This window comes from Condylura cristata, unplaced genomic scaffold (genome assembly GCF_000260355.1).
Source record: "Condylura cristata isolate star-nosed mole 26May11 unplaced genomic scaffold, ConCri1.0 scaffold00008, whole genome shotgun sequence".
NCBI lineage: Eukaryota > Metazoa > Chordata > Mammalia > Eulipotyphla > Talpidae > Condylura > Condylura cristata.
In genome coordinates, this window is record NW_004567109.1 from 53,142,969 (window position 1) to 53,170,778 (window position 27,810).

The 27,810-nt window shown below is 34.6% G+C and overlaps 1 protein-coding gene across 1 annotated transcript; it reads left to right on the forward strand.

The window, feature by feature from the left end:
- Nucleotides 1-225: 225 nt before the first annotated feature.
- Nucleotides 226-27,810, forward strand: LOC101626084 (calcium-activated chloride channel regulator 4). The gene is made up of 14 exons (XM_004679536.1): nt 226-384; nt 4,688-4,828; nt 4,971-5,118; nt 8,578-8,686; nt 10,006-10,183; nt 10,924-11,142; nt 13,115-13,342; nt 17,294-17,471; nt 18,759-18,862; nt 21,998-22,213; nt 22,841-23,108; nt 23,371-23,541; nt 26,879-27,112; nt 27,410-27,810. The coding sequence occupies exons 1-14, from the start codon at nt 226-228 to the stop codon at nt 27,808-27,810; spliced, it is 2,754 nt and encodes a 917-aa protein (XP_004679593.1).

Here is a 27,810-nt window from a genome sequence, read left to right on the forward strand (position 1 = left end):
TACTTTGACTCCAAATTACTTTTACAAAAACATGCAATAAAATAATTATGTAAACTGAAGCCAACCATTTCCTGCATATTCAATACTGACCTTTACTCTGTCAGTATCCCCATAACTGGCCAACCCTGATAAAGTTTAGGACTCTATGTATATATTTATATGGAGGCAAAGTGACAGAATAGTCTCTCAAATCACAATTTGAGCCAGGAACAACTTGAAAGACACATGGGGTTATTCAGAAGTTTTGCCTTCTTCGTTCTCCTGCACCTGCTGCAAGGATCCAACACATCTCTTGTTCGACTAAATGACAATGGCTATGAAGACATCATCATTGCTATTGATCCAGATGTGCCAGAAGATGAAACATTAATTGGAAAAATAAAGGTAAGGAAATAATGTAATTTCTTTGTTTGACTATCAAAAAGAGATTGAGTTAGCCATCAATAATTATTAAGGAAAGTTCTAAATGTCTCAGGAAGTTTAAAAACTGTGATGGAGTAAAGAAAATGCTGGAATGGAAGCAGGAATTGGAGGATCTAGTTTTTGCCCTGTCTCACTATAAGAGAAAACACAGGAAACAGGGCTCTCTGGTTCTGAACTCCATGGAATGAGCTATTGGATTCATCTTTTTTTTTTTTAATAGAACAATTAAATCTTATATTATGAAAAATATCAAATATGTACAAAAATCAAAAAAGTATAATGACTCACCCACATCAACAATGATCAATAATTTCCCATTCTTGTTTCAGCCATCCCACATCTAATTCTTTTGCTTAAATTGTTTCTTTTTTTCATTTTCTGAGTTTTTTTTTTAATTATGTATATTGAGGTAATGATGATCTACATCACAATATATATTTTAGGAGTATAGGTTTACATCTCTACAATTGCATGTTATTTTACCACGTGCACAACCAAAGACCCTCATAATACTCCATTAGACCACCACTCTTCCCTTGACTCACCCCACCCTCTCCCACTTCTTGTAGCTTCAGTCATATATGGCCCAATGTGATGTTCCCCTTCCTCTTTTCACCCCTTACCCTTTTCCCCTCCCCTTCTGTCTCTTCCTGTATAACTCAGATCTATGGTCAAATTTCTAGATTTGGCTGTCTGACTGTTTGATTTCTGTATATTCTACATATGAGTGAAATCATCAAGTATTTATCTTTCTCTTTCTCACTTCATTTAGTATTATTTCTTCCAACCATCCATGTTGCTGTAAATGACATGAGTAAATAGTGCTGCAATAAATATAGGAATGCATATTTCCTTCAAATTAGTGTTTTTGTGTTCTATGGGTAGATATCTAGGAGTAGAACTGCTGGGTTGTATGACATCCATTTTTAACGTTGTGAGGAATGCCCATATAGCTTTCCAGAGGAGTTGGATCAGTCTACACTTGCACCAACAGTTTAAGAGGGTTCCTTTTCTCCTCACCAGCACTCACTGTTTATGTTTTTTTTTTTCTAATATCAGCCATTCTCTGAGTTGGCATCTCACTGTGGTTTTGATTTGCATTTTTCTGAAGATAAGTGATCATGAACATGTTTTCATATGTCTGTCAGCCATCTGCATGTCTTCTTTGGATAAGTGCCTTTTTAGCTCTTCTGCCCATTTTTTATTGGATTGTCTGTTTTCTTTTTGTTGAATTGCACAAACTCTTTTTAGATCTTTTATATCAGTCCCTTGTTGGACCTATAATGTACAAATATTTTCTCCCATTTGAGAAAGTGTCTCTGTTTTGGTTACTGTCTCTTTGGCTGCAAAGAAGATTTTTAGTTTAGTTTAGTCCCATTTGTTTATATTCTTCTTTGTTTTCCTTGCTGCTTGAGATGAGTTCTCAAATATGTTTCTGAAATTTATGTCATGAAGTTTTTTTTTCCTGTTTTCTTCTACATATTTTGTGATTTCAGGTCTTAGAACTATCCATTTTGAGATGATTTTCATATGAAGGTGAGAGTAATCTAATTTCATTTTTTTTTGCATATGGCAGCCCAGTTTTCTCAGCATCATTTATTGAAGAGACTTTCCTTGTCCAGTGTATATATTTCACTCCCATATTTTATATTACTTGCCCATAAATGTGTGGATTTGTTTCTGGGCTTAATTATATTCCACTGGTCTCTGTATCTATTTTAGTTGCAGTACCATGCTGCTCTGATTATTATGACCTTATAGTATCTTTGAAGTCTGGAATGTGATATGCCATTCTTCCCCTTTTTTGACAGAAATCTTTTGATTATTCAGAATCTTTTATGGTTTCAAATGAGTTTCCATAATATTCACACTTCCTTTGAAGAATGCCATTGGGATTTTAATTAGGATTGCATTGAATCTATAAACTACTTTTGGTAGGATGGCCATTCTGACAATGTTGATTCTTTCTTTCCCATGAGAGAAATTATCTTTCTATCCCTTTGTACTTCTTCTATTAATGTTTTATAGTTTTCCTTGTATAGATTATTTATCTCCTTTGTTAAATTATTCTCAAGTATCTAATTTTCTTATTTTTAAGTGGGATGGTGTTCTTAATTTCTTTTTCTAGCTCAGGTGTTTGAGTGGAAGAAGGCAATTGATTTTGTGTGTTGATTTTGTGTGTTGATTTTGTGTACTGCCACTTTGCTGAACTGGTTTAAAAGTCTTTATTAGTTTGCCTGTGTAGTCTTTGGGGTGCTTTATGCATACTATCATGTCATCTGTAAATAATGATAGTTTTCTTTGTTTCCCAGTTTTGAATCCCTTTATAGCTAATTGTTCTAGCTAGGACTTCTTATACAGTGTTGCATAGTGGTGGTAACAGTCGAGATGCTTGTCTTATACCAGCTATTAGTGGACAGGCTTTCAGTTTTTCATTATTAAGAATACTAATAGTGTTTTTTTTTTAAGATTTATTTATTTAGGTATACAGAACTGGGGTACAGGCTAGAGGTGCAGGGATGGTGAGAGATTCGCCAGAGACAGAGTGGGGAGCAGAACAAGCCAATTGACGAAGTACACTGCTGAGGGAAGCAGCAGGTAGGTCAGGAGAGGTCTGCCATGCCATGTGGCAGGGTCAGCTCCCTGGCTAGGGATTGAACTCATGCAGCAGTGGCTTCTGAGAGCTTCATTGTGCCATCAGAGAGGGCCCTCATAAGTCTAATGCATTGCTAAGATTTTATTGAGGAATTTTGCATCTGCATTCATAAGAGAGATTAGTCTGTAGCTTTCTTTTTGTTGTTTTTGTAGGTTTTGGTATTAACATAAAGTTGGCCTCATAATATGTATTTGGTAGTATCTCTTCTTTCTCAGTTTCTGAAACAGTCTGAACATGATAGGAATCAGTTCATCTTCAAAATTTAGTAGAATTTACTTGTAAGGCAATGGGGTTTTTAGTTTTGGGGAGAGTTTTGATTATTGTTTGAATTTCTTGTTTATGATAGGCTTGTTCATGTTTTCTTTTTCTCCCCTTCCTTAATTTTTGATGATTGTATAACTCTAAGACTCTGTCAATTCTGTCTAGGTTGTTGAACATGCTTGCATATAAAGGTCCATAGGAATCATTGATTATCCTTTGAATTACTGAAGTGTTGTAATTTCTCCTCCTTCATTTTTAATTCTATTTATTTGAATTTCTCCCCTCTAGAGGTTTATCTATTTTATTTTTTTCAAAGAACCAGGTTTTGATTTCATTGATTTTTGAACTATCTTTTTGATTTCTAGTTCATTTATTTCTGCTCTGACTTTTATTATATCCTACCTACTATTGAGCTTTGCACTTTTTATTCTCCTTTTTCAAGTTCCTTGAAATGAGACTTCTTAATTTGGGCTACTTCTTTAAAAAAAAATTACTGATTGAATGGTTGATTTATGCATATAAGAACTGGGGTTTAGGCCAGAAGTGCAGGGGGGTGTGGGGGAGGCATGAGGGAATTCACCACAGACAGATTGGGGAACAGAATAAGCTGATCTACTTAAATACACTGCAGAGGAAAGCAGGGGGTGAGACAGAAGAGGTCTTAAGAATTTTTCTATTACATCAATTCCTGGACTTCCAACATAGCTGCTTATGATAGTGGGTGGAAGTACAGTGATAAACCTCTCTTATGACTCCATTCCTTCTAAGTGTTCACCTGAGCTTGCATTAGGTACAATTTTTTTCTATGACTGACAGTAATGGCAACCACCAGTTTTCTGACTGCATATAGAACTTAGTACTTCATAATTCATTCTATCTTCATGGAAACATTAAAGATATGAAAGTCCACTTGAGACAGGAAAATTGAGCTTCAGCTGTTAAATAAATTGGTAAAGATCTAGTTCTCAGAAAGTGCTAATGCCAATGTTAGAACAAAAAATATGACTCTAAAGTCACCATTTAATAACCAGAGTATTATGAATTAGAACCAAGTCTAGATACCTCCAAAGCCTATGCTCTTTATCATATCATACAATTTCTCTTAACAATTAACACAAGCATTTGTCTGTTGATGTGGGATAATTAAAGACTGAAAGCTATTAAATGTGCAAGATTAAACTAAAATTTTGGAGTGACAGATGTCAGAGTTGGAAGTCTGTAACAGAGACCTTGCTCTCCAGGCAGTTGACTTTTGTATTTATGATTAAAGGCAGGAAATCCCTCTGATGATTAGTCCTTTAACTCTTACTTGGTCACCCTCATGTACTTTTTTCTGCTAAACAACAGGACATGGTAACTGAAGCTTCTACCTACCTGTTTGAAGCCACAGGAAAAAGACTGTTTTTCAAAAATATATCAATATTAATTCCTAATAGTTGGAAGGAAAACCCTCAATATCAGAGGCCAAAACATGAAAGCTATACACATGTGAGTCAAAAACTTTTCTTAAAAGATTATCTTTTCTGTTGCTCCACAATTTTGCTGCAAATTGATCGTTTCAAAAATTTCAGCTTAAATGTCATTTCTATTTCTGAAGGAAATGTTTAATAGTCTTTTTAAACATTTTCAGGCTGATGTTAAAGTTGCACCACCAGCCCTCCCAGGTGAAGATGAACCATATACCAGGCAGTTCAGAGCGTGTGGAGAAAAGGGAGAATACATTCATTTGACCCCTGACTTTGTCCTTGGAAAAAAACAAAATGAATATGGACCATCAGGTAGGTTGATTATAATCTAGTGAGCAGCTGTGTATCCAGGTTAGGCATATAATCCTTGGAACCAGAGCCCTGAAGTTTAAATCCTGACTCCCCTATTCATCAGCTGTGTGTCACCTGAAACAAGTGCCTAACCTCTCTGTGCTTATCCTCTATAAAGTAGTGAATACAGAACTTCCTACCTTACAAAACCACTGGAAATACTGAACTAGAAAGTCCTTGTAAATGTATTCAGTATGTTGTCTACAGATCATCGTATAGCCATAATAAGTACATTTCTCCAGGTGTACTTTTTAGATTTTAACTTTCTAGTTCTCCACCTTTGGATGGTAATCAGTCACATGCTGTCCTCCTGAAATGCATTTAAATAAAGCTGAAAATAACCAAAATGTCAGTTCCCAGCTAATAAAAGAATACTTAAAAGCTGTTAGTTGCTGATATTTTATTGAGCCTATTTAATCGAACCACATGAACCTGTCTTTAAGTGAATACTTTTACCTATAAAAATGGCAATTCTTTTTAATATAAATTTATTTATTTATTTATACATCATTCTTCATTTTTTATATTTGTCCATCTCAGTTGTGGTCCCCGTGGGCTTCCCACCACTCATTCACCCATGTGCCATCACCATCCTCCCGTGCCCTCTTCTCTCCCCAGTTTAAAAAAAAAGGCAATTTCAAGTACTACATGTAAAAAATTAAGATCACTGGTTCAAATTAAATAAAACATAGTATTTTCATATACAATTTCAAATTACTATTGAAGAAGAGCCCAACTCGGATGTAATTAATCAAGAAAATCTTCCTGAATCCACATACCCCAGAACTATCCCTCCTTCTTCCACTGCCCCTTCCACGAGTATTCACTGTCTCTGGAGTCTAGAGCCATTCCCCATCCCAGTCTTCAAAGTTTCATCATCCCACCCCAATATTTCCTCTCCCCCAATATGTTACATGACCTTTGTATCCTTTAAGAAAAGCTCTTTCCCATCTGCCATGTCTAGCAAAATCAGTCATTTTAATTACAAGTATAAATAGTTCAAATCCCTTACCACTCCTATCTATAAATCCCATTCAACTTGAGAAATTCTCAGTATCAACTAATTTTCCTTGACTCCCTGTATCTAAGATTATAAAAGAAAATTATAAAGTTAATTAACAATTAATAACTGTTATATAAATACACTTTTCACACTCAGTGAAGACCTTAAAGCTACTTAAAGATTTTTATTTGGCCCTCACCAACTACTTTCTCAATCACTACAGCAGCTGTCTTAAAACTTTTACAATTTTTCTCAGATAGAAGCTATTCTTTACATCCCATCATTAACAGATGCCTTGATTGAAAAAATAGAGGCATCTACATTCTTCCTTTATACTTCTAAACCTTTATCTACTTTATCTCTTCCCATATCCACCTTCTTATAAGAGGAGGATTCTTTTTCAATTTTTAAAGATAATGTCCATGCTTGACCTCATTCTTTTCTCATACCTCCTACCTAGCTCTTTTCCATTATTGACAGCTTCCTCTCTTTTTCTTAAGACAGATATTTCTCCCATAATGCAAATATGATGTACTAAGCTCTAAAAGCAATATAGTTCTGGAAAAAATAAGATTAGAAATTGACTCCTCAAATCCTGTGGTTGTTATAATATCAATTACTACAACAGCAACAATATATAGCTACCTAGAATGCCAATTTGGATAATATTAAATAGCCTCTCCGTTTTACCCTCCCAACAGGTAGATGTTAAAATATACACAAGAGTGGAAATACTATCAAAAGCAAGATGGCTACCATAAAATGAGTAAATGTATATAGCAATAGAATTCTAAGACAGTGGGACTGATTTTAAATGGACATGACAAATGGAGCAATTGGCCACCAGCTGAAAATGAAGTAAGGCTGAAAGTAGCACTCTGAAAGAGAGCTGCTGGTGCAGGGAGTTTAAATGTTGTTATAACCCACTAAATCCCTACCAGATAAATGATATGTGAACTTTTTCTTCCATATGAAGATCACAGTTCTCCTAATATGTTGACACACTTGCCTGGGAAATCTTAAACTTATGTTTCTCAGCCAGGATTTCTTTCATTAATATGCAGGTTCTGATTCACTAAGTTCAGTGTGAGCCTGAGAGCCTTCATTTCTAACTAGGAGACAATATTGATGCTGCTTATCCAAGTACTATTCCTTGGGTAATGAGCACTAAAGAAAGAAAACAAACTCCACCACTATACTTATATTTTTCTCCTATTTTCAGATTTCATATGAGCTAGTTTGTATTACAGCAACTTACTTTGTAACAGGAACAGATTATATTTCTTATCTCCCCTTCACCTTTTATTCCCTCAGATTTTATTATTATATCTAAAGCAAAAAAATTGCTTTTTCTTCCTTAAAACTTAATTGACTGAATATTTTTTTAAAAAGTGTATGACTTAATAAAGTCCTTTATGAGATGGCAGATAACTGAATTTTTTGGAAAAAAACTTATTATGTCTCTTTATATATCTAAGTAGCTCCAAATCAAAGACTTTAAATTTTCTGGCACCTGGATGATGATAACATATATAATTCACAATAGCAGTATCGTTATCTAATGACAACTAATTATGATCCAAGCACATTAGTGAATTTAGTTCAATATCACCACAATTACATATGGTCTATCCCAGTATTTACCAACCTTGTTTATGCTTTACCTAATATCCCACATGACAGTTTAATACCACAGATATATTACATATATGCTTATTTTGTTAGGTATTGAATTTAGAGAGAGGCACACTATTATAATATATAAGATTTTTTACCCCCACGAACCAGTTGTGCTACTTCAGCGATCATCCCCAATTGAAAGTGGACTTTACAAATAAGAAACAGGAAACAGAAAAGTTAAGTGACTTGTCTAAGGATACACACATATAAAAGGCAAGAAAAGGTTAACCAATAAAATAAAAATGGAGTAATTGGGTAAAAATATGGAAGAATGAATGATTAAAAAAGAATGTTATTAATATTATAGCTCATGGACTAAATATGTGTGTATGTCAATCTCCTCTACCTCATGGTTACAAATGCCCAATATTCAGTATATTTGGGCCATAGCAAGTACTCTAGAAATGTTTTATTGGAGTTGACATGTTCTGGAATGAATAAATAATATGGAGTCATATAACATGCTCTTTATTTAAATGTTATAAATGTTGACAGTAATTTAAAATATATATTTATATATTTTTTTAGGGAAAAAGTGTCTTTTAATAGAAAAGGAAATGCAATGGACTATTGGTGGACCATGGATGATTTGGTGGTGGTTGCACTGTGGTAGTAATGGGGGTATCCAAATATTACCTCAGTTAAAAAATGAAGAATTTTTTTAATTGTACCTTAAAATATTCAAGATGAGTTTTTTCACTGGAATGATGACCAAGTGTTTAAATCTTTTCCCACAGGTAAACTATTAGTCCATGAGTGGGCCCATCTCCGCTGGGGCGTGTTTGATGAGTACAACAAAGAAGAGCCTTACTATGCTGCTAAGTCAAGAAAAATTGAAGCAACAAGGCATGACCATTTATATTTTCTTACATTACTTCAAGCTGTTTTGTTTCTTTCAAATGTAGTTGTTCACTTTGGTCCCATTACAGGTAACAGATGCTATACCACAAAAAAAAGCATTTTAAGTTTTTGGAAAACAACCTTAATGTTGCTTGTTGCCCATGTAAACACAAAATTTTAAGAGTACTTGTTAGTCAATTTGACATATTTTTATACTTTTCACTGTAGCTGGGAATCCCACTTGCCCTGAAATGCTAGTCTATATAAAATTTTATAAAATAGAATTGAAGAAGAGCAAAATGATTTACCCTATACAGGAATGAACAAAAAATAGTTAAGAAGAGCATTAAATTTGGACCTATTAAGAAACCAGAAACTTCAAGGATCCTTTGGTATTTATAAAGTTCATTTAAAATATGAATCTTCACAAATAGATAATTCTTGTTTCTGAGATCAAGAGAGAAGAATGGCTGGACACTGGTTTAAAATTAAGTACGATCAGCCACATCATTAAATCCCCTATGGGGTCTGAGTGTTTCTCACAAAAGTGCAAGTTGACAGATAATGATTTCAGTGAAGATCCTTCATCAGTCCCATTATACCAGTTTTAGGGCATATATTATTAGATTGTTTATATGAGTCCCCTAAATGGATACTTGTAGCCAATTCCTGGCAAAAGAAAATGTCCAAAAGTCCCCCACCATGTTTCACTTTACAATCTACTGACTTTGGCAATACCTCACTCTTAGTGTTTCCAACCATATACTCGACTAATCAAAACTCTCATGATCATGTCCTAATGCAGTCTTAGGGGAACATTTCACAACTGCTCTCTTCTAAATGCCACCAGACCATTTACCTCCAGCAGGTCTTCAGGAGTGACTGATGTTTAGAAAAAGGGGACCTCCAATCATTTGGGCTTAAGCAAGACAGCAGTACCAGGTTTACTGACAATAAAGAACTCAGTCATTGGTAGACGTGTAAGTCCTATTTAAAGTTGCTTTCCACAATTTCAGATAACTGCTTTGATAGGAACTCTTAAATTCTGCTGTCAGAATATGATATATATGGTATATGAATAAGAATACAAATAAGGGTTCCTTGGTAGTTGGTGGGGTGTATTATTTTATTAACCCGAAGAGGTATGAACCTATCCCTCTAAATGACAAGCAGTGTTGTATATCAATGTAACCTGCAACAACAACAAAAGACTGGTACTACAATAAAAGATGAAAAATGGGATCATTGTCAAAAGAAACATTTAAGATTCACAAAAAATGTTAATGGTTAGGTTGCCTGCGAGACTGAATGTCAAATATTTTCAGGTGTTCCATAGGTATTACTGGTGTCAACAGAGTGTTTAAGTGTCAAGAAGATATCTGTATATTTAAACCATGCAGAATTGATTCTAAGACAAAACTATATGAAAAAGATTGTCAATTTTTCCCTGATCAAGATCAAAGGGAAACAGCATCAATAATGTTTATGCAAAGCATTAACTCTGTAAGTATACCAGTTGTTCTTCCCATAATGTATAGACTGTCTAACAGAACCAAGGGCATAATGTTGTACTTTTTAAGTGTGTCCATTGTATAGTTAAAACTAGAACTTGACTTGGACTTTAGTAGGGAATTTAATGTAATACATACACATGTTGATTTTGAATGTTGCATACCTGAAACCCATGCATTGTTACAATACAATGTTATTTCAGTAGAATAAAATATTTGTCCAGGTAACCTGTGGGAGAAGATGTATTCCTACAGAGTGCCTCGAATATTGGCTGGTATAAAGTAAGCACATAACTAATATTAAATATTATTATTACTGTCATTATTATTGAATGATATGATATGAACTCCTCATTGACAAATTTTTATAGGATATTTTTATTTTTTGTCAGATGTATATTTGCATTTTTTTAAAGATTTATTTATTTATGCATACATAGCTGGGGTACAGGCCAGAGGTGCAGGGATGGTGAGAGGATTCACCAGAGACAGAGTGGGGAACAGAACAGGCTGACTGAGGAAGCACATTGTTGAGGGGAGCAGTGGGCGGGCCAGGAGAGGTCTGCCGCACCATGTGGGTCACCTCTGGGGCAGGGATCGAACTCATGCTGCAGTAGCTTTAGCTTCTTAGTGCTGTGCTTTAACCTACTGTGCCACCAAGGAGGGCCCCTGTATATTTGCATTTTTAAATGCATCAATAAAAAAATTCTTTTCATCAAACTAAAATTGTAGATCAATGAGTTTTGTACTGAAAAAAACCACAACCGAGAAGCTCCTACCCTACAAAATAAAATGTGCAATAGCAGAAGCACATGGGAGGTGATCAGCATGTCTGAGGATTTTAAAAACACAGTTCCTATGGATGCACCACCTCCTCCACCTGTTTTCTCACTGCTGAGGACCAGTGAAAGAATTGTGTGCTTGGTTCTTGATAAGTCTGAAAACATGAAGGTAAGTTTCATAGGCCTAATTTTCCTGCCTATAGGGACTAGTTTGCTATTCAATAGTTAAGTACACTCTAAGTACTACCTGAATCTGGACTATTCTAAATTGTATAATGACATAAAAGCTACATCACTTTCTGTAACCACATCCATCTTGAGGTAGCAATATGTTATATGAGGAAAGATGACAACAAAATTTAACAAAATTAAGAGTTGTTTTCCAAAACTGGAGGGTTTTACTCATGATAATTTAGCTGAGTTTTAGTCAGAAGGCTCACAATTAGTGATTGAAATATGGAAATGTCTTCTTACCTTGTCCCTTTATCTATTACCGATCCTTTACAGAAATGAGGCTAGAGTGGACTTGGAACTACTGAATTCTACATTTTAGGTAGAGTCAAGTAGGAAAAATTTTAGTCTAACTTTATCTTTTTTGACTACCTGTATTAACCATCTCATTATTCTCAAAGTCAGACAGAAAAAGCATCATAATGAAGATGATATAGACAGGTTTAGTCATTCATTTCTTCCACTAACATCAGTAAGTAGTAGTCATTGTGCTGGGCTCTGAGAATGGAGATCAATATCCTTAACGGGTCTACAGCAGTACTCAGAAATTTTCCTCTCTCTATCCTTATCATATGATTAACTCTCACATATTCTTCAAAGTTTGATTTAAAAAATAGCTATTTATGCCCAGAGGAGATGGGCTGGGCTTCTACGCTTCTAGGCTAGGGTATGAACCAGTTTCTGCAGTGATCTATGCATATCCCTAGTATATTATATAACATTACACATTTCTCTCCTACTAAACTGGGAGCTCCTTAGGACTTGGAACCAAGTCTTTTCCAATTTATTATATTATCTAGAATGGGGTTCATCACATATAGGCGCTCAATATATAACTGTCAAGATGCATGAACTACAAATAAGTAATATAATGTGATTAGGTACTCAGAGGATGTCATATTTGAGGCAGAATGGAGCACGCTGAAAACCCAGAATAATATCCCCCACAAATAGGGGGTGAATGGTTACTGGAAAGGTCATAAGATGAAAAAAAAAGACTAAAATAATCCACAATAAACCTGATTTAAGAAAGGGTGGGAAAATGCTAGATACTATCACACAGAAGAGAGAACTCTAGGAAGTGTTGCTGTAGAGATATAAAGTGCTAAACTGAAAGATGAAGTCTCCTCTAAACAAGATTCAAGCAGAGCCAGGCTTAAGGTGAAAGTACAATCAATGATGGAGAGAGTTCTCAAATGCGGACACATTAGAGAAATTTTGCATTCCAGGCAATTCAGAAGGAAATATGGATATGGATTGGAAGGAGGTAGCACATTATCAGAGAAGTGCTGAGGGGCTGGAAAAATGAGCAAAGGTACTTCAATAGTCTGGGAAAGAAGGATGATAGTCCTCATGGGTGTACCAAAGCACTAATTCCAATCAATCCATTGGCAAAAAGTAGGAAGAGGTTAAGAGATAAAGAGAAATGGGAAGAGGTAAGGACTTGTTCTCTCAAAATTCAGTTGCATGTCTGGTAATTTCTCACCCTTTGAAGTCTAGTATTCAGTGGGTGGGGAGATTTTGTTCTCTAACTGGAAAACAACCACCCAGTACAGTTTGGATTGATTCTATAAGCTAGAGGGTGGTTTCATTTTAAGACAGCTGGCTCAGAGGCCTTAAGGAATAGTGCCCATAAGAAGAGACTCATCACCCCAATTCCAACCTAAGCCCCACCTACCCATCACTTCTCATTTGTGTAGTTAGCAGTCCAAATTCAGCTCTAGTTAAAAGTATTAGCTCTTTTCTAAATTATCCTATATCTTATAACACATATAACTTTATTTTCAGTGTTGCAAATTCAACAAATCTATAATTGCTTTCTTTCCTTATCAACACATATTTTCTGTGATCTACTATTATCTTTGAGCAAAAAAATCACTTGGTTACTTTTCTTATCTTGTTTTATTCAGAGTTACAATCGCCTACATCGATTAAATAAAGCAGCCAAACATGTCATACTGGAGATTGTTGAAAATGGATCCTGGATGGGGATAGTTGACTTTGATAATACTGCCCACATCAAACATAAGCTAATCCAAATAACAAGCAATAAAGAAAGGATAAAGCTCATAGAGAACTTACCTACAGAAGCTTCAGGAGGAGTTTCCATCTGCTCTGGAATTGAAGTAGCATTTCAGGTGAACTGTTCTGCAAAAATAATTTGTGTTTATTTTTAAGGTCATCTCTGTGCCTGGACATGTTACTTCCCAATTCTTACATAATTTCACGAAATACAGTATAACACACATAGAAAGAGGATCAAATTATGTTTTTTAAAGATTTTATGTTGATTTTATAACCTGCCACTTTGCTGTATCCACTTCTTTTTTTTAAAAAAAAATTATTTATTTATGCATACAGAACTGGGGTACAGGTCAGAGGTGTAAGGGCAGTGACAGGATTCACCAGAGACAGACTGAGGAGCAGAACAGGCAGATCGACAAAGTACACTGCTGAGGGGAGCAGCAGGCAAGATAGGAGAGGTCTGCCACACCATGTGGATCACCTCCAGGACCAGGGATCGAACTCTCACTGAAGCAGCTGTGGCTAGCTTGCAGTGCTGCATCCAAACCCATTGCACCACAAGGGAGGGACCAAATTATGTTTTGTTTTTTTTTTTAAATGAATCAGTTAATATATAGATAGACCGTGGATGATAAGTGTCTATAAAGTTCCACTTTAGGGACTCTGTCTTATGCAAATGTTAGTGCTCAATAAATATTTCTTAAAATGTTTATATGATAAGGCAGCAAGAGTCACTGAATTTTGAACTGTAAAAAGGGTAAGTGGTATGATTCTACTTAAGGTTAAATCTTTTTTAGTTTCTGTGACATTGTTAGGACAACCTGATTATTCATTAAAGCAAATGTGGCAAAGACTGTTGGTCGTAGCTAGGATAAGGAATACAGGTCATAACATGAGTACTGACTGCTATTTACCAGCTATGTGATCAAGGCAAAATTTTAGTCTCCTTGACACTGAATGCTTTATCTACACAACATAAGAAAATAAGAATGGCTATCTCATAAGATTATTATGAGGATCAAATGAATGACACATTTACTTGTCAGAACAGCATTTATTATATATAAATATAAATTCACAATGATTCTTACTATGAATCTTGTTTTTACCCAAATCATCATCTTCAGATCATGATTAAATTTGACTGAGTCAATTTCCTGTTTAGATATTTTGACTGTTCTTGCAGTCTATAAAATTTTCGGAAATCCTCAGTCTGATGATAGTTGAAGACTCTTTCCTCCAATAAAACTGCCCTCACTTCTCTTGCCAACCTTCTTTTCTCAATTCCCCACGAGCCCCCATAATCTAACATCAACCAGTTTGTTGCATACTGCGTCTCCCAAGGCCTGCAACTACCAACAATCTCCATAAGTATGTGTTTGCAATTATTCTGTCTAAAATACCTCCTTTCCAAGTTAAGTTCTACCAGTTTTTAAGCTACTTCATGTAGCTTTTCCCAATCCTATTGAATTTTCCTCTTTTAATGTAGGTCCTAACATGAAGTCCTGGATTCAAACCCTAATTGTTACTTGCTAGTTGTAACCTTAAGCAGGAATTTTCAACACTTTTATGAGTACATTACTTGATTATCTCATTAGCATTTAAGACAGTTCATGTTTTAATTTATTGAATGTATGCTTACTGTCTGTCTGTTGTGTGCAAAACCAAGCACCACTATGCAACAACTGGGTTGTAAAAGTCTCTCTGCTTTTATGACTATGCTAGTTCAGTGAGGAATAGATAATAAATAAATAAGCTATTTTAAAAGTAATTAAGTATTTAGAGATTGCAAATAAAGTATTATAAGCAAACAAACAGGGTTAAAAAAAAGGTTTCTATGAGCGGATGGGACCATTTACTTTAGGTAAAAGCAGTATTTTGATGGCGACATATGATGGGTTTGATGGGTTTCTCAGTCAGAGGTTCTAGTAAAAGTGGGCTTCAACTAGTACAATCACTATGGAAAACTGTTTGGAGGTTCCTCAAACTGCTAAACATGGAGCTTCCCTACAACCCAGCAATCCCACTCCTAGTATCTACCCAAAAGACACAAAAACTCTGATTCAAAAAGATACCTGCACCCCATGTTTATTGCTGCTTTATTCACAATTGGAAAGACATGGAAACAGTCCAAATGCCCAAAAATGGATGACTGTATTAAAAAGATGTACATATACATAATGGAATATTACTCAGCAACCAAGAAAAAGAACACATGTCTTTTGCAGCAACATGAATGGAGCTGGAAAAGATCATACTTAGTGAAATAAGCCAGAAAGAAAAGGAAAAATAACGCATGGTTTCTCTCAAAGCAGGAATATAATAGAACAGGTGAGAAAATAATGATAATGATGAACAGCTATATAACAGAGACATTTTGTGGGGGTGGAATAGGAACTGGGATCAAAAACAGTGGGGGGAGGGAAATACACTGGACTATGGTGATGGCACATGGGTGATTTGGTGATGGGAAACCCAAGGGGCTTGCAACTGACATGGAAAAATGCACAAAAATATGTAAAAATAAATGATTATAAAATTTTAAAAAAAAAGTGGACTTCAGTATCATGGGAAGAGATGTAAAAGAGATAATTCTAAGAAATGAGAAAAATCCAGTGATATCAAAGCTTGGAAAATGAGGGAATCTGAGTATAATTAGAAAGGTAGATAAGGGTAGGCATATTTTCCAGATCTTAAGACCTATGACAGGTGGTTTGGATTTTATTTTAAGTACAACAGAAAACTATGGAAATATTTATGCATGAGAGATTCAATTTATGTCACATAGAATGATTCCAGTTATAATTATTTAGGAAGATGATTCTGGAAGACCATAGGGAACAAAATCACAATAGGGTAAAAGAATGAACTTGAATTAAGCAAAGTTGCATTTTGCTATTTCTCTTGAATAAATTCTCAAAATATTCTGGACAATATTTTTCCTATGTATTAGTCATGACTATGTTGCTCATATCTGTTTCTCCAATGTCTGTAAAAGCTCAATGAATTCTTTTAAATTCTTACCATGAATGCAGAAACCCCTGCTAAATGGTCTACAAAATGACTGATATATTATAAGGACTCTGTAAACAAGCTATAACATTAGAAACAGACAAGTGAAAAAGGGAACTCTACTTCATTTTTATATCATCACTTTGCACTCAAAAATTATATATGAGTATGATGGAAATTTTCTAATATATGAATAATTTCTCTATATATTGCAACATGTACAATAAGCAGTTCTTATCTCAAAATATACAAAAAAGGCAATGAAGTTGATAACATTGTTTCCAAACACCAGCTGTAATATAGATTTCTATATTCTAAACTCTGCTTTATAATTTCATATACACCTCTTCCATTACATACTCCCCAAAGTAGTACCCCTACGAATTCATTATGGCTTCTTTTACTTGGTCTGCAATTAAAGCATCAGCAAAGAAAAATAAAGCTGTTTCCAAGGCTAAGTTTTCTATGTCTTGTTAGATATGTAATATTCAGAAATCTGAATTTTCAAACTTTTTGACTTTGGAGTTAGATGGAAGAAAAGAATTCCTATATAGAGCTCAAATACAATAAATAAATAAATACAATTAATGCCATCTATGTATATAATTCCATCCTAAGTATTTTGGTATGTAAAAAATGACTAGCCATAAGATTTATGCTAGCCATAAACTAGCAAGTGTTTCCTAACTTGAAGTTTGTAATTTATTTAACTTTTGCATTGACTTGTTTTCATATTGTGATGGATTTTTAATAATTTAGCCCTATGTATGGCTGACTTTATACCCTGGAGACTTTTCCAGAGAATAGTCTAGTCAAAGAAAACAAAGAGGTAGGGTGACATTTACCCTAACTTAACTTTTGGTGTCTGATTGACCTGTGGATTACTGACTCACAATAACCAAAGGACAATGATTGTATATTGAATGATTTTAAAGCAGAAATTAACTTACCTATTCTATACTTTGATTTCCTCTAATTTTTTTTTTTTTTTACTATCCCCTATCAGTTCTTTTTACTTAAAGATACTAGTAATTAATGCTGTATGTTTGCAGGTAATTAGAGACGTATACCCCCAAATAGATGGAGCTGAAATAATACTTGCATGTGCTGGGAAGGACAAAAATATATGGAATTGTATGGACCAAGTGAAACGCAGTGGGGTCATTGTTCATTCAATTACTTTGGGGCCATCTGCTGAAGCAGGACTCATAGAGATGAGCATGATAACAGGTAAAAAAATTACCTATACGTTTAGTCCTTTGATAGTAACACATGAATGTAGAGGTGGACTTCTCCACAATGTCTCTCAAGCTCCAGTTTGCAGGCTCTGTGCCAAGAGCTGGGCACAGAGTCAAACCTCTCTGTTTTCAAAGTACTTAGGTTCAGTTGTCTGGAAGGACAAATAGTGCTATCAATCAGAGCGTATAATCAAATAACATTCCTCCAAAAGAGAAGGGACATATCAGTATTAAAACACCAGGAGATCAGAGGAGACCATTAATTCTACCAGTGTTTTCAGAGTCAAGAAAGAAGGCATGATAGATGAGGAAACTTCTGAGTACAAATGTGAACATGAGTTGACTTTTTCTGCAGGAGAAAAGATTATCAAATCATCACTGAAAAAAAAGTCAATTTTGGGAAGAAAATTCAAGGCACGTGTTGGATAGTCGGAAATCCATAAAACCAGGGCATAGACTGCAGGGGATGCTTGTGGATGGAATTAGCAGATGCTCAGACTTAATAGATCTACATAACAACATAGCTTCTAGATACCATTTGCTCTGGTAACTGTTATAGTAGACAAGTCAAGTGATGAAAATGGACTACATTTTCAGTCTCTTCTTCTACCAAGGAATATAAATTTCCAATGGACAGGATGATTACACTTATATTCTACCAATTATTGTATTGAGTGGCCTTTTTAAAATGCTTAGTTATATACACACTTCCATAATTTTCAGTGTTCTTACTGCCATTGTAACTAATTTTTTTCTTAAGTAGGTCCCCAAAGAAGTAGTTTTTCTTTGGATTTGCCTGTATTGCTTAGCATACTTCTATCCTCATTGCCCATTACTATCAGAATTCCTCAATATAGATGTTTAAACTTTCTCATTTTCTGATCCTGGCCCACTCTACCTGGAAAATCTAGAACTTAACAATGTCAGGACTGTACCTTAAAGAAAAGTGAGTATTTCCCTAAAGGGATGTTATGAAGTCAGGGGGCTTACTACATGGGGTTTATAATAACTTTTTCATGTCCATGTTTGGTAGATCCATTTCAGTCAGCAAGGTTCCCAGGTAAGTGAGATGATAAGAAAATTTGTACCTCTTCTTATGACATTTTCTAATCAACAACAAATTGAGAATTAGTCTTTAACTTAACTGATTTTGGTCTATTTTAACATTTACCAAAACTGTGATATTGTTTATAGTGCCACCTCACCAATCACTAAAAAATGATAGTATTTATTTTCTAGAAAGTAGATAATGTACTTTTTAAATGTATTTACATTTCAGGAGGAATGCATACATCTGCTTCAGATAAGGCTGAAAATAATGGCTTTATGAATGCATTCAGGACCAGGCTAGGAAATACCAACCTCTACCAACAATCTCTTCAGGTCAGATCTCCCACTCCTTCGGTTTTCATGTTTGTACTGAGGCATAAATAAGAAAGAAAATTACATAGCATTGTTTTGACTTCTGCATTTTGTTCCCAACAAATTATTAATGAAAAGCAAAAACTCAACAAGAATTTCCCAATTACATGATGAAATGAGAGATTATGTGCATGAATACCACAGCATTTGAAAGTTGAAAGCAAATTTTAAAAGATGTATGTCTGTGTACTTTAATGTAACTAGACATTTGTCATTTAGCAAGTCATTTGTAAAGATTAATTCATTATATTTTTTAATAGATATGACCTTTAATTTCTGTTTTCTAGATGGGTAATTTGGAGATATTTTGTATGCTACCACTGATGCAAACACCATAATGGATGTAGTAACATTAAATTGTAATATTAACACAGAGACCAGAGAAAAATCACTTAAATTATTATAGCTTCAGTTGTTTATGTAGGATATGATATCTCTGATTTAAAATTTCTAGAGACCGATTATGGAGTTTAAATCATTTACTAGTATAAAGGAAAGTAAGAAAATCATGAATTTCTAGTCTTTTAGTTATGTTAATCGAATAAGTAAGTATAAATTTAAAAGAAAGACTGGGAACAAACTGTTTTTTTTTTCCCCATAGGGGTTTTTTTTTTTTTTTCCATAGGGGTTTAATTGAGAAATAACTACTGTTTTTTTTTTTTCCATAGGGGTTTAATTGAGAAATAACATCAAAACCTAGTAAGATCAAGTTTTCCCTCCCAAATTAGACTTTGTCTAACAATATAGCACCCATAATTCTAAACATTTAAAATATCTCAAACTCCCAAGTCATCTCTCCCCTGACTCCTGTGAAATAGATCCAGAATTAGACAAATTCAGAAATTGGGCTCAACAGAAGGAATATATCAGGAAAATAAAATAAGCAGGAGAAAGAGAGTAATCATTATATACCTGAATATGCACTTCTCCTCTTGCCTCTTCTGATTTTTTTTAAAAATGTTTGAAATAATAGGTTTTTAAATATTATATTGTTTTCAGTATACAGTGTTGTAATTCACCATATATATATATACCTAACAAATATATATATATATATTTTACACATATATATATTACATTATGATTGCCACAAAAAGTCTAATTTCCATTCTCTACCATACAATTGACCTTTTATTCTTTAATTTAGCTACCTGGTTTTCCCTCTCTCTGAGTGTAACCACCTTGCTTTTAATTTTATTGACAGAACATTTGTTCCCAATATTGTATAAGATACTGAATTATAAATTCATGCCTCTTCAGAGGTCCGTTACCAAGTTAGATCCACCATCAAGGCATCCACAAGTCCTCTGCATAGTCCATTGGGCCCATTTCCCACCTTACTCTACCCCAGCTCCCCCTGTGACCATCTCAGTTCTGCAGTCAGATGTTGTTTTAGTTTGGCTTTGTCTGACCTGTGTTTTGTCCTTTATATTCCACGTGTAAGAGAACCATGTGGTATCTTTCTTTCTCAGGATGAGTCCCAACCACATTGTCATCAATGATCAGAGTTCATTGTTTTTTTCAAAGCTGAGTAGAATTCCATTGTGTACATTAACCACATTTTCTTAGTTCACTTGTCTGCCACTGAGAACTTAGCTTGTTTTCATAATTTTGTTATTGTAAATAGGACTACAAAGACCATAAAACTGCTGATATGCCTCAAATTAGTGTTTATTGTATTCTTCAGAGAGAGACCTAAAAGTGAAATTACTGGGTTTACAGTAGTTCAATTTTCAATCTTTTGAAAAATCTCTATACTGTTTTCCATGGGAATTGGACCAGTCTACATTCCCACCAATAGAGTAATAGGAGTCCTTTTCTTCACACCCTTGCAAACCCTTGTGTCTTCTAGGTATTTTTGTTTGTTTGTTTTGTTTTGTTTTTACATGGGACATTCTTACAGGTATGAGATGGTATCTCATGGTTTTGATTTGCACTTCCCTGCAGGTATGTGAAAATGAATATTTTTCACAGGCTTGTTGGCCTTCTGAGTCTTTCTTTGAAGAAGTGTTTATGTAGTTCTTCTACCAATTTATTGATTGGGTTTTATTGTTGTGCTTTTTGATTTGTATGAGTTCTATGTAGAGCTTGATATTAATCCTTTTCAGAGATGTGATGTGCAAATATTTTCTTCCATTCAATTGTATCTTTTCATTTTTTAAAAAGATTCATTTATTTATGCATAACTCTGATATAGGCCAAAGGTAGAAGGGCAGTGAGAGGATTCACCAGAGATAGACTGGGGAGCAGAACAGCTATGTGTACTGAAATACACTGCTGAAGGGAGCAGCGGGTAGGTCAAGAGAGGTCTGCCACACCATGTGGGTCACTCCCTGGCTGGGGATCAAAGTTCATGCTACAGTGGCTTCAGATAGCTTTATAGTGCTGTGCATTAACCTGCTGCACCACGAGGGGCCTGTATCTTTTCATTTGAATGATAGCTTCTTTAATTGTGCAGAAGCTGTTTAGTTTAATATAGCCTGATTTGTTATAGTCTATGAATTTGTTTTTGTTTTGTTTGTCCATTAGTCTCATTTTTAACTCCATATATTTGAATGAAATCATACAGTATTTATCTTTCTGCATCAGACTCACTTCACTAATCAAAACCTCTCAAGAACCACTCATATTGTCCAAAGTGGTAACATTTCATCATTTTTTATGGTATTGTATTATTTTGTTGTTTTTGTTGTCAAGGTAACACTGGTTCACAATACTGTATGTAATTCAGAGACAGGTTCTCACCTGTAATATACAGATACAGATTACTATGCCATACTCACCATCAAGGCATCCCGAAATTCTCTACCATAGTCCATTGGGCTCCTTTTTGCTATTTCTCTCCCTTCTGCCCTCTCACTCTGAAATGCACAACTATAAAGCCCATGGCCTTGCTCCCAGTAATTTTATTATACCTCATTCTTCCCTCAGCCCCTTCATTGTCACACTTTCTGAATGACAACTGTCACATCCCAGGCAACTTTCAGAGATATCATAAGCCTAATATGTTATGCTATATCTAAATTTGTTCTCCAACTAGGAATTACAAATGTTATTAAAAAAAATAATAATGAAATTTCTCTCTTCTCTAAACAGCTGGAAAGTGAGACATTATTGCTAAACAGTGATTCCTGGATGAATGATACTATTACAATTGATAGCACTGTGGGAAAGGATACACTCTTTTTTGTCACATGGGATAAACAGCCTCCCATTATTTCTATGTGGGATCCCAGTGGTACACCAGTGGGAAATTTTGTAACGGACAAAGATTCTAAAATGGCTTATCTCCACATTCCAGAAACTGCAAAAGTAAGTAATAAGTATTTAGATTTCTTCTCTTAAAATTTTTTCTACTGATGAAAAGAAACTGCTTAATAAATAAATGTAACTTTTAATTTAATAAAATATAATTTTTATTAGTGAGTGACAATTAATTTTCAAAATTATAGTAAAGTAGAACATGGTTTCTATCCCTAATGATACTAAGAATTTTATGGGAAGAGTCAAATAAAGAACAGTTATGTTTAGGGAGGAGGGAATAAAATGGCAAAACACAAACTGAGTAGGAAGAAATTCAAAAAGTAAATGTGGGGAAAATCTTTTCAACCTGTTATGTACATAGCTACAGCTTCATTCCGAATGAATCCCAATTAGAATTCTATGATCTGTGGACTGTAAGGACAAAGAATGAGGGCAAAACTAAGACAGATGTTCAAGATTTATATTTTCCACCATTGATTCACCAGAATTAGACCTGTGGCATGACACTAGGTAAGGTGCCCTCATTGCTTCAATACTCATCTATGGTGCAGTACAAAGCCTGAAAAATCTGCTTATTCTACATCGCATTTAAAAGATGTCCTTTAGAGTTTGCTATTAGAAATTCAGAAAATGATTGATCTTGGATATCTAACTATTTTCACTGAAACTTTTTAGGTTGGTATTTGGACTTACAGTCTTCAAGCCAAAGCAGATTCTGAAATATTAACTATTACTGTGAATTCTCGGGCATCAAATTTTTCTGTGCCTCCAATCACAGTGAATGCTAAAATGAATAAAGACACAAACAGCTTTCCCAGCCCAATGATTGTTTATGCAGAAGTTCTGCAAGGGTATACACCCATTCTCGGAGCCAATGTGACTGCTTTCATTGAATCACAGAGTGGAAAACCTGAAGTTTTGCAACTTTTGGATAATGGTGCAGGTAACTCATAAGTTTTCCTTAATAAGTCTATATTAGGATATGTTATGATCTCTGTGGACCCATTTTGTAACACTAGTTGTTGATAGCATAAGATACTATGTTCTGGTAGGATTTAATGGAAATATTTTCTAAGAGGTCAATCTGAAGATGGGTATAAGACATATCACAGAAGTGATACGTCTATAAAAGTCATATGTTTTTCTTAAAATGCATGAATTTCTTTTTCTTTACAACAACAATTTATTCTTTCATTCTTTATAAGGTGCTGACTCTTTCAAGAATGATGGTGTATACTCCAGATATTTTACAACTTATACAGAAAATGGCAGCTATAGCTTGAAAGTACAGGTTTATGGAAAAAGAAATACTGTCACTCGAGGGTTAAGGCAGCCACCCAGTAGAGTTACAGATATACCTGGCAGGGTAGTTAATGGTGAGTAATTTTTGATATCTGAAATCCAGTGCAAGCATGGTTAATTATGAATTGATATGATTAATATTTTACATATTTTGTTATGAAAAATATAATTTTTCACATGAAAAAAATTGTGAAAGTCATCTAGTAATGGTTCAATAAATACCAAACTAACATTTAATTAGTTTCAAGTACATTACCTACATATTAAAAATCTAAACCTGGGCCCTCCCTGGTGGCGCAGTGGCTTAAAGCATAGCACTAAGAAGCTAAAGCCACTTCCGCATGAGTTTGATCCCTGCCTGCCCCGGAGGTGACCATATGGCTCAGCAGACCTCTCCTGACCCGCATGCTGCTCCCCTCAGTAGTGTACTTCCTCAATATGCCTGTTCTACTCCCTGCTCTGTCTCTGATTAATCCTCTCACCCTCTGCATCTCTGGCCTATACCCCAGTTCTGTATGAATACGTAAAAAAAAAATAATAATAAAATCTAAACCTAACTTTCCCCTCAAGCTGAAGAGCGCCAGGTACAAGTCACAGGTAGAATTTACTCTTCAAATTATATAAGCTATAAAATATATATGAACATTTACACAGAATGTCCTTATTAAATACAAAGTAAACAATGTGTGGATTAAAGTGATGATAAGGATTAAGAATACATTCAGTGTAGTGGTATCAGGGAAGGTAGCCCAGCAGGGAGTGCCAGGAATCTATTTTTCTGCCAAGACAAGTCCCAACAGAATGTGACTGAGGTAACTGTTCTGGAACCTTAGAGTCTTAGCTGAAGACTTTCAGTTCCTACGTCAAGGTTTAAATGATAAATCGTACTTAATTTTGGTCGATTTCAGCCCTCACTGCATAGTAGCTGTTCATTTCCTTTTAACTCCATGTCTTGTAGCTTTGCCCATGTTCCTTGAGCAGTATGCATAGAATTGTGGAATCCACAGGAGATAATAAAATCTGGTCTTCCAAATATCATTATTTATTGCTTCTGATCACAGAGATGCAGATGGAGAAGCCAATTGCCATTACCATCATCCTCTCTGGTTGAAGTAACCTCCAGGGGGTTTAAAGAGACTGACCTTTTCTTTCCTTTCACTTTTTCCCACTTCTAGGAGTCAGATGTTTAATTATTAGAACAGTCAAAACCAACTACATACAGAGGACATTTATAAAATTATCACACATGCCTAAGGAAAGATGCAGGTTCAGAGCAAACCTATAAAACCTTATACTCAGGCTGATCTCTGTTTCAGAAACAGACTATGATTATTTAGAAACATAAACTATAGAGAAATGGGAAGATACAATTTTCAGAATTAAAATATTTTAAAATTCAAATGTCCAATTTCCAAAAAGAAAAATCAGAAGGCATACCACAAAAAATAGCAGGAAAATATGACCCACTCAATGAGGGAAAAATAGATCAACAGTAGAGTTCTCGAGGAAGAACAGATGGACTAGTACACACCAAAAAAAATTAGACAAAATTTGAAAAGATACTGAACTTCTAAAGGAAGAAGTGGAAAAGTTGTGAGAGGCAACATATGAACAAAATTAAAATACTAATGAAGAAAAAGAAAACAAAAATAGAGCCCAAGATGAAATTCTGGAACTAAAAATAGCTAAATGGAAATGTAAAAGTTACTAGGTAGATTCAAGAAAACTTGAGGATAGGACAATTAAAAATACTGTTTCTGAGGAAAGGAAAGAAAAAGATTAAATAAAAGTAAAGAGTATAGTGGCATGTGGGGCACCATCAGATGGATCAAAATACCCACAGAGTTAGTCTCAAAAGAAAAAGAGCAACAGAAAGGGGTAGAAATTATTTGGAGTAATATTGACTGAAAACATCTCAAATTTCATGTAAGGTATTAGTCTACAAATACAAGAAGCTCAATGAACTCTAAGTAGAATAAACAGAAGACCCACACATGAGACACTGTCAAAAGCCAAAAGCAACAAGAAATTTTAAACCAGCAAGAAGCAGCAACTCAGCACACACAAAGGATCCTTAATAAGATTACCAGCATATTTAATCTTTTTAAATCAGAAGTCATGGTGGCAAAGGACAGTGGGTTACTTAATTCAAAATGCTGAAATTGACCGGGTTAAAATTCTGGAGATGGATAGGTAATGGTAACACAATATAACTATACCTACTTAATGTCTCCTATGAACCTATTATATGCCTGCAAAACTTCTATGCTGAAACTTAATGCCCAGTATGATGGAATTAGGAGGTAAGGCCTTTTGATCTTGACAGTAGGGTCCTCATGACTCCACGGGGGGAGGTCCCTCATGCTTTCCACAATATAAGGACAGCAGTCTACACACCAAGATATGAACTCCTACCACACACCTAGTAGGCCAGCAACTTGATCTTAACCTTCCCAGCCTCTAGAAACATAAGAAATAAATGGTAGGTGTTTATAGTCACCCAGTTTATGGTATTTTGTTAAAGCATTCCAAATGAACTATGACAGTAAAACTTTTAACTACACATAAAATTTAAATAGAACATTTTATGCAATGTTTGTTTTCCTACATGAAAAAAAAGTACACAGTTGTATCTGTGTACTTATCTTATGGCTTTATTGAATACTCTGTGTTGCAATATTAACTACAAAGTATTAATCCTTATAATTTGAATCAAAAAGAGACATTTGTTTGTTAGAAGAGGACAAGCAAAACTTACCCAGATTCAGTTCTAGCTTGGAGATAATTCATAAGGTAGAACAATTCCATTTAGTATGATAGGTACTTGATTATGTTACATTGTTCACATCCTGTGAACAATTAATTCCAAAGTAATTATCTGATTTTGTCCTATGCTATCCTAGTCAAGGTGTTAAAGAATTTCCCCATAAAATATTTTGAAAGTACAAAAATAAAATCCATGAATCTCATGACTTTTCAAGAATAGTGTTAACTTGCATTGGTAGCATTTGATTTACCAAACTACCGATATAATTTCTATGACATAAGAAAGATAGAAAGAGTAATTGGTAGACACAATTAGAGGAAAACCAAAGTTCTCCTCAAGCAGAGATTATATATCCAAAAATTATCAGGAGTTATAATACTCTAAAGTCTAGGTTATAAAAATGATACTGAGTAATTTTTTCATATTTCAAAACTATCTCTAGCTTTTTTTCTTTTCCACCATCTTGACTTATGGCTTTATAATCAAACTTGGTAAAATATGACTATTTAAAAAGACAGGTGGGGTGAGTAATTCAAATGAAAATACCAACAGTTTTTGCTCTATACTTTTATAAATATATACTATTTTTAAAAATCCTGTTTGTACATTTACATGTAAAATTACTCAAGTTTATTTTAATACAGGGAAATTTTCAGGAAATCCACCAATACCTAACAATGAAGAGGATATACAGACAACTTTGGGCAGTTTTAGCAGAACAGAAACTGGTGGTACATTTGTAATTGCAAATGTTTCAAATCTTCCCTTGCCTGATCTGTACCCACCAAGTCAAATCACAGACCTTGAGGCGACATGTGAGGAGGATGAGATCAGCCTAACATGGACAGCACCAGGAGATGATTTTGATGTTGGAAGAGGTAAGGATGAAGGGTCATCATAGATAGTGCTGATTAAGTAAACAGTTCAGTAAAGTATTAAATCATAATCTTATGTTTTAAATCAATCTGAAGCAAACAGATTTCTCGTTTCATAGGGAAACAGCATTTGGCAGAGTTTGGAAACTCAGAATTCAACTTTTATTGAAAAGTAAATAAGGCTTTGAATATAACTATGAGTTTGTTATGTAATTAGATAATATTTTGAAGAAAGTAAATAAAAATGAATTTAATAGGATATTCTCTTGCTGTTAAATTACATGTAACTTTCTTTCTTAGTTCAACAGTATATCATAAGGATGAGTGAAAATATCCTTGATTTAAGAGATAATTTTGATGATGCTTTGCAAGTAAAATCCCCTCATCTGTTACCAAATGATGTCAACTCCAAGGAAACCTTTGCATTTAAAATGGGAAATAAATCAGAAGACAATACAACCCACTTATTCATTGCCATTCAAAGTGTGGATAAAAGCAATTTGAGATCGAAAATATCCAACATTGCACAAGTAGCTTTGTTTATTCCTCAAGAAGATACCAGTCCTGATGAAAATCATCGTAATTCCAGAACAAAAATGTATACCGTGGTGGCTGGATCTGTGACAGTTATTAGTGTTATTTTAATTACCATCATTTATATATTAGTTAAGAGAAGAAATGCAAGGAGATCTGGGTTTTAA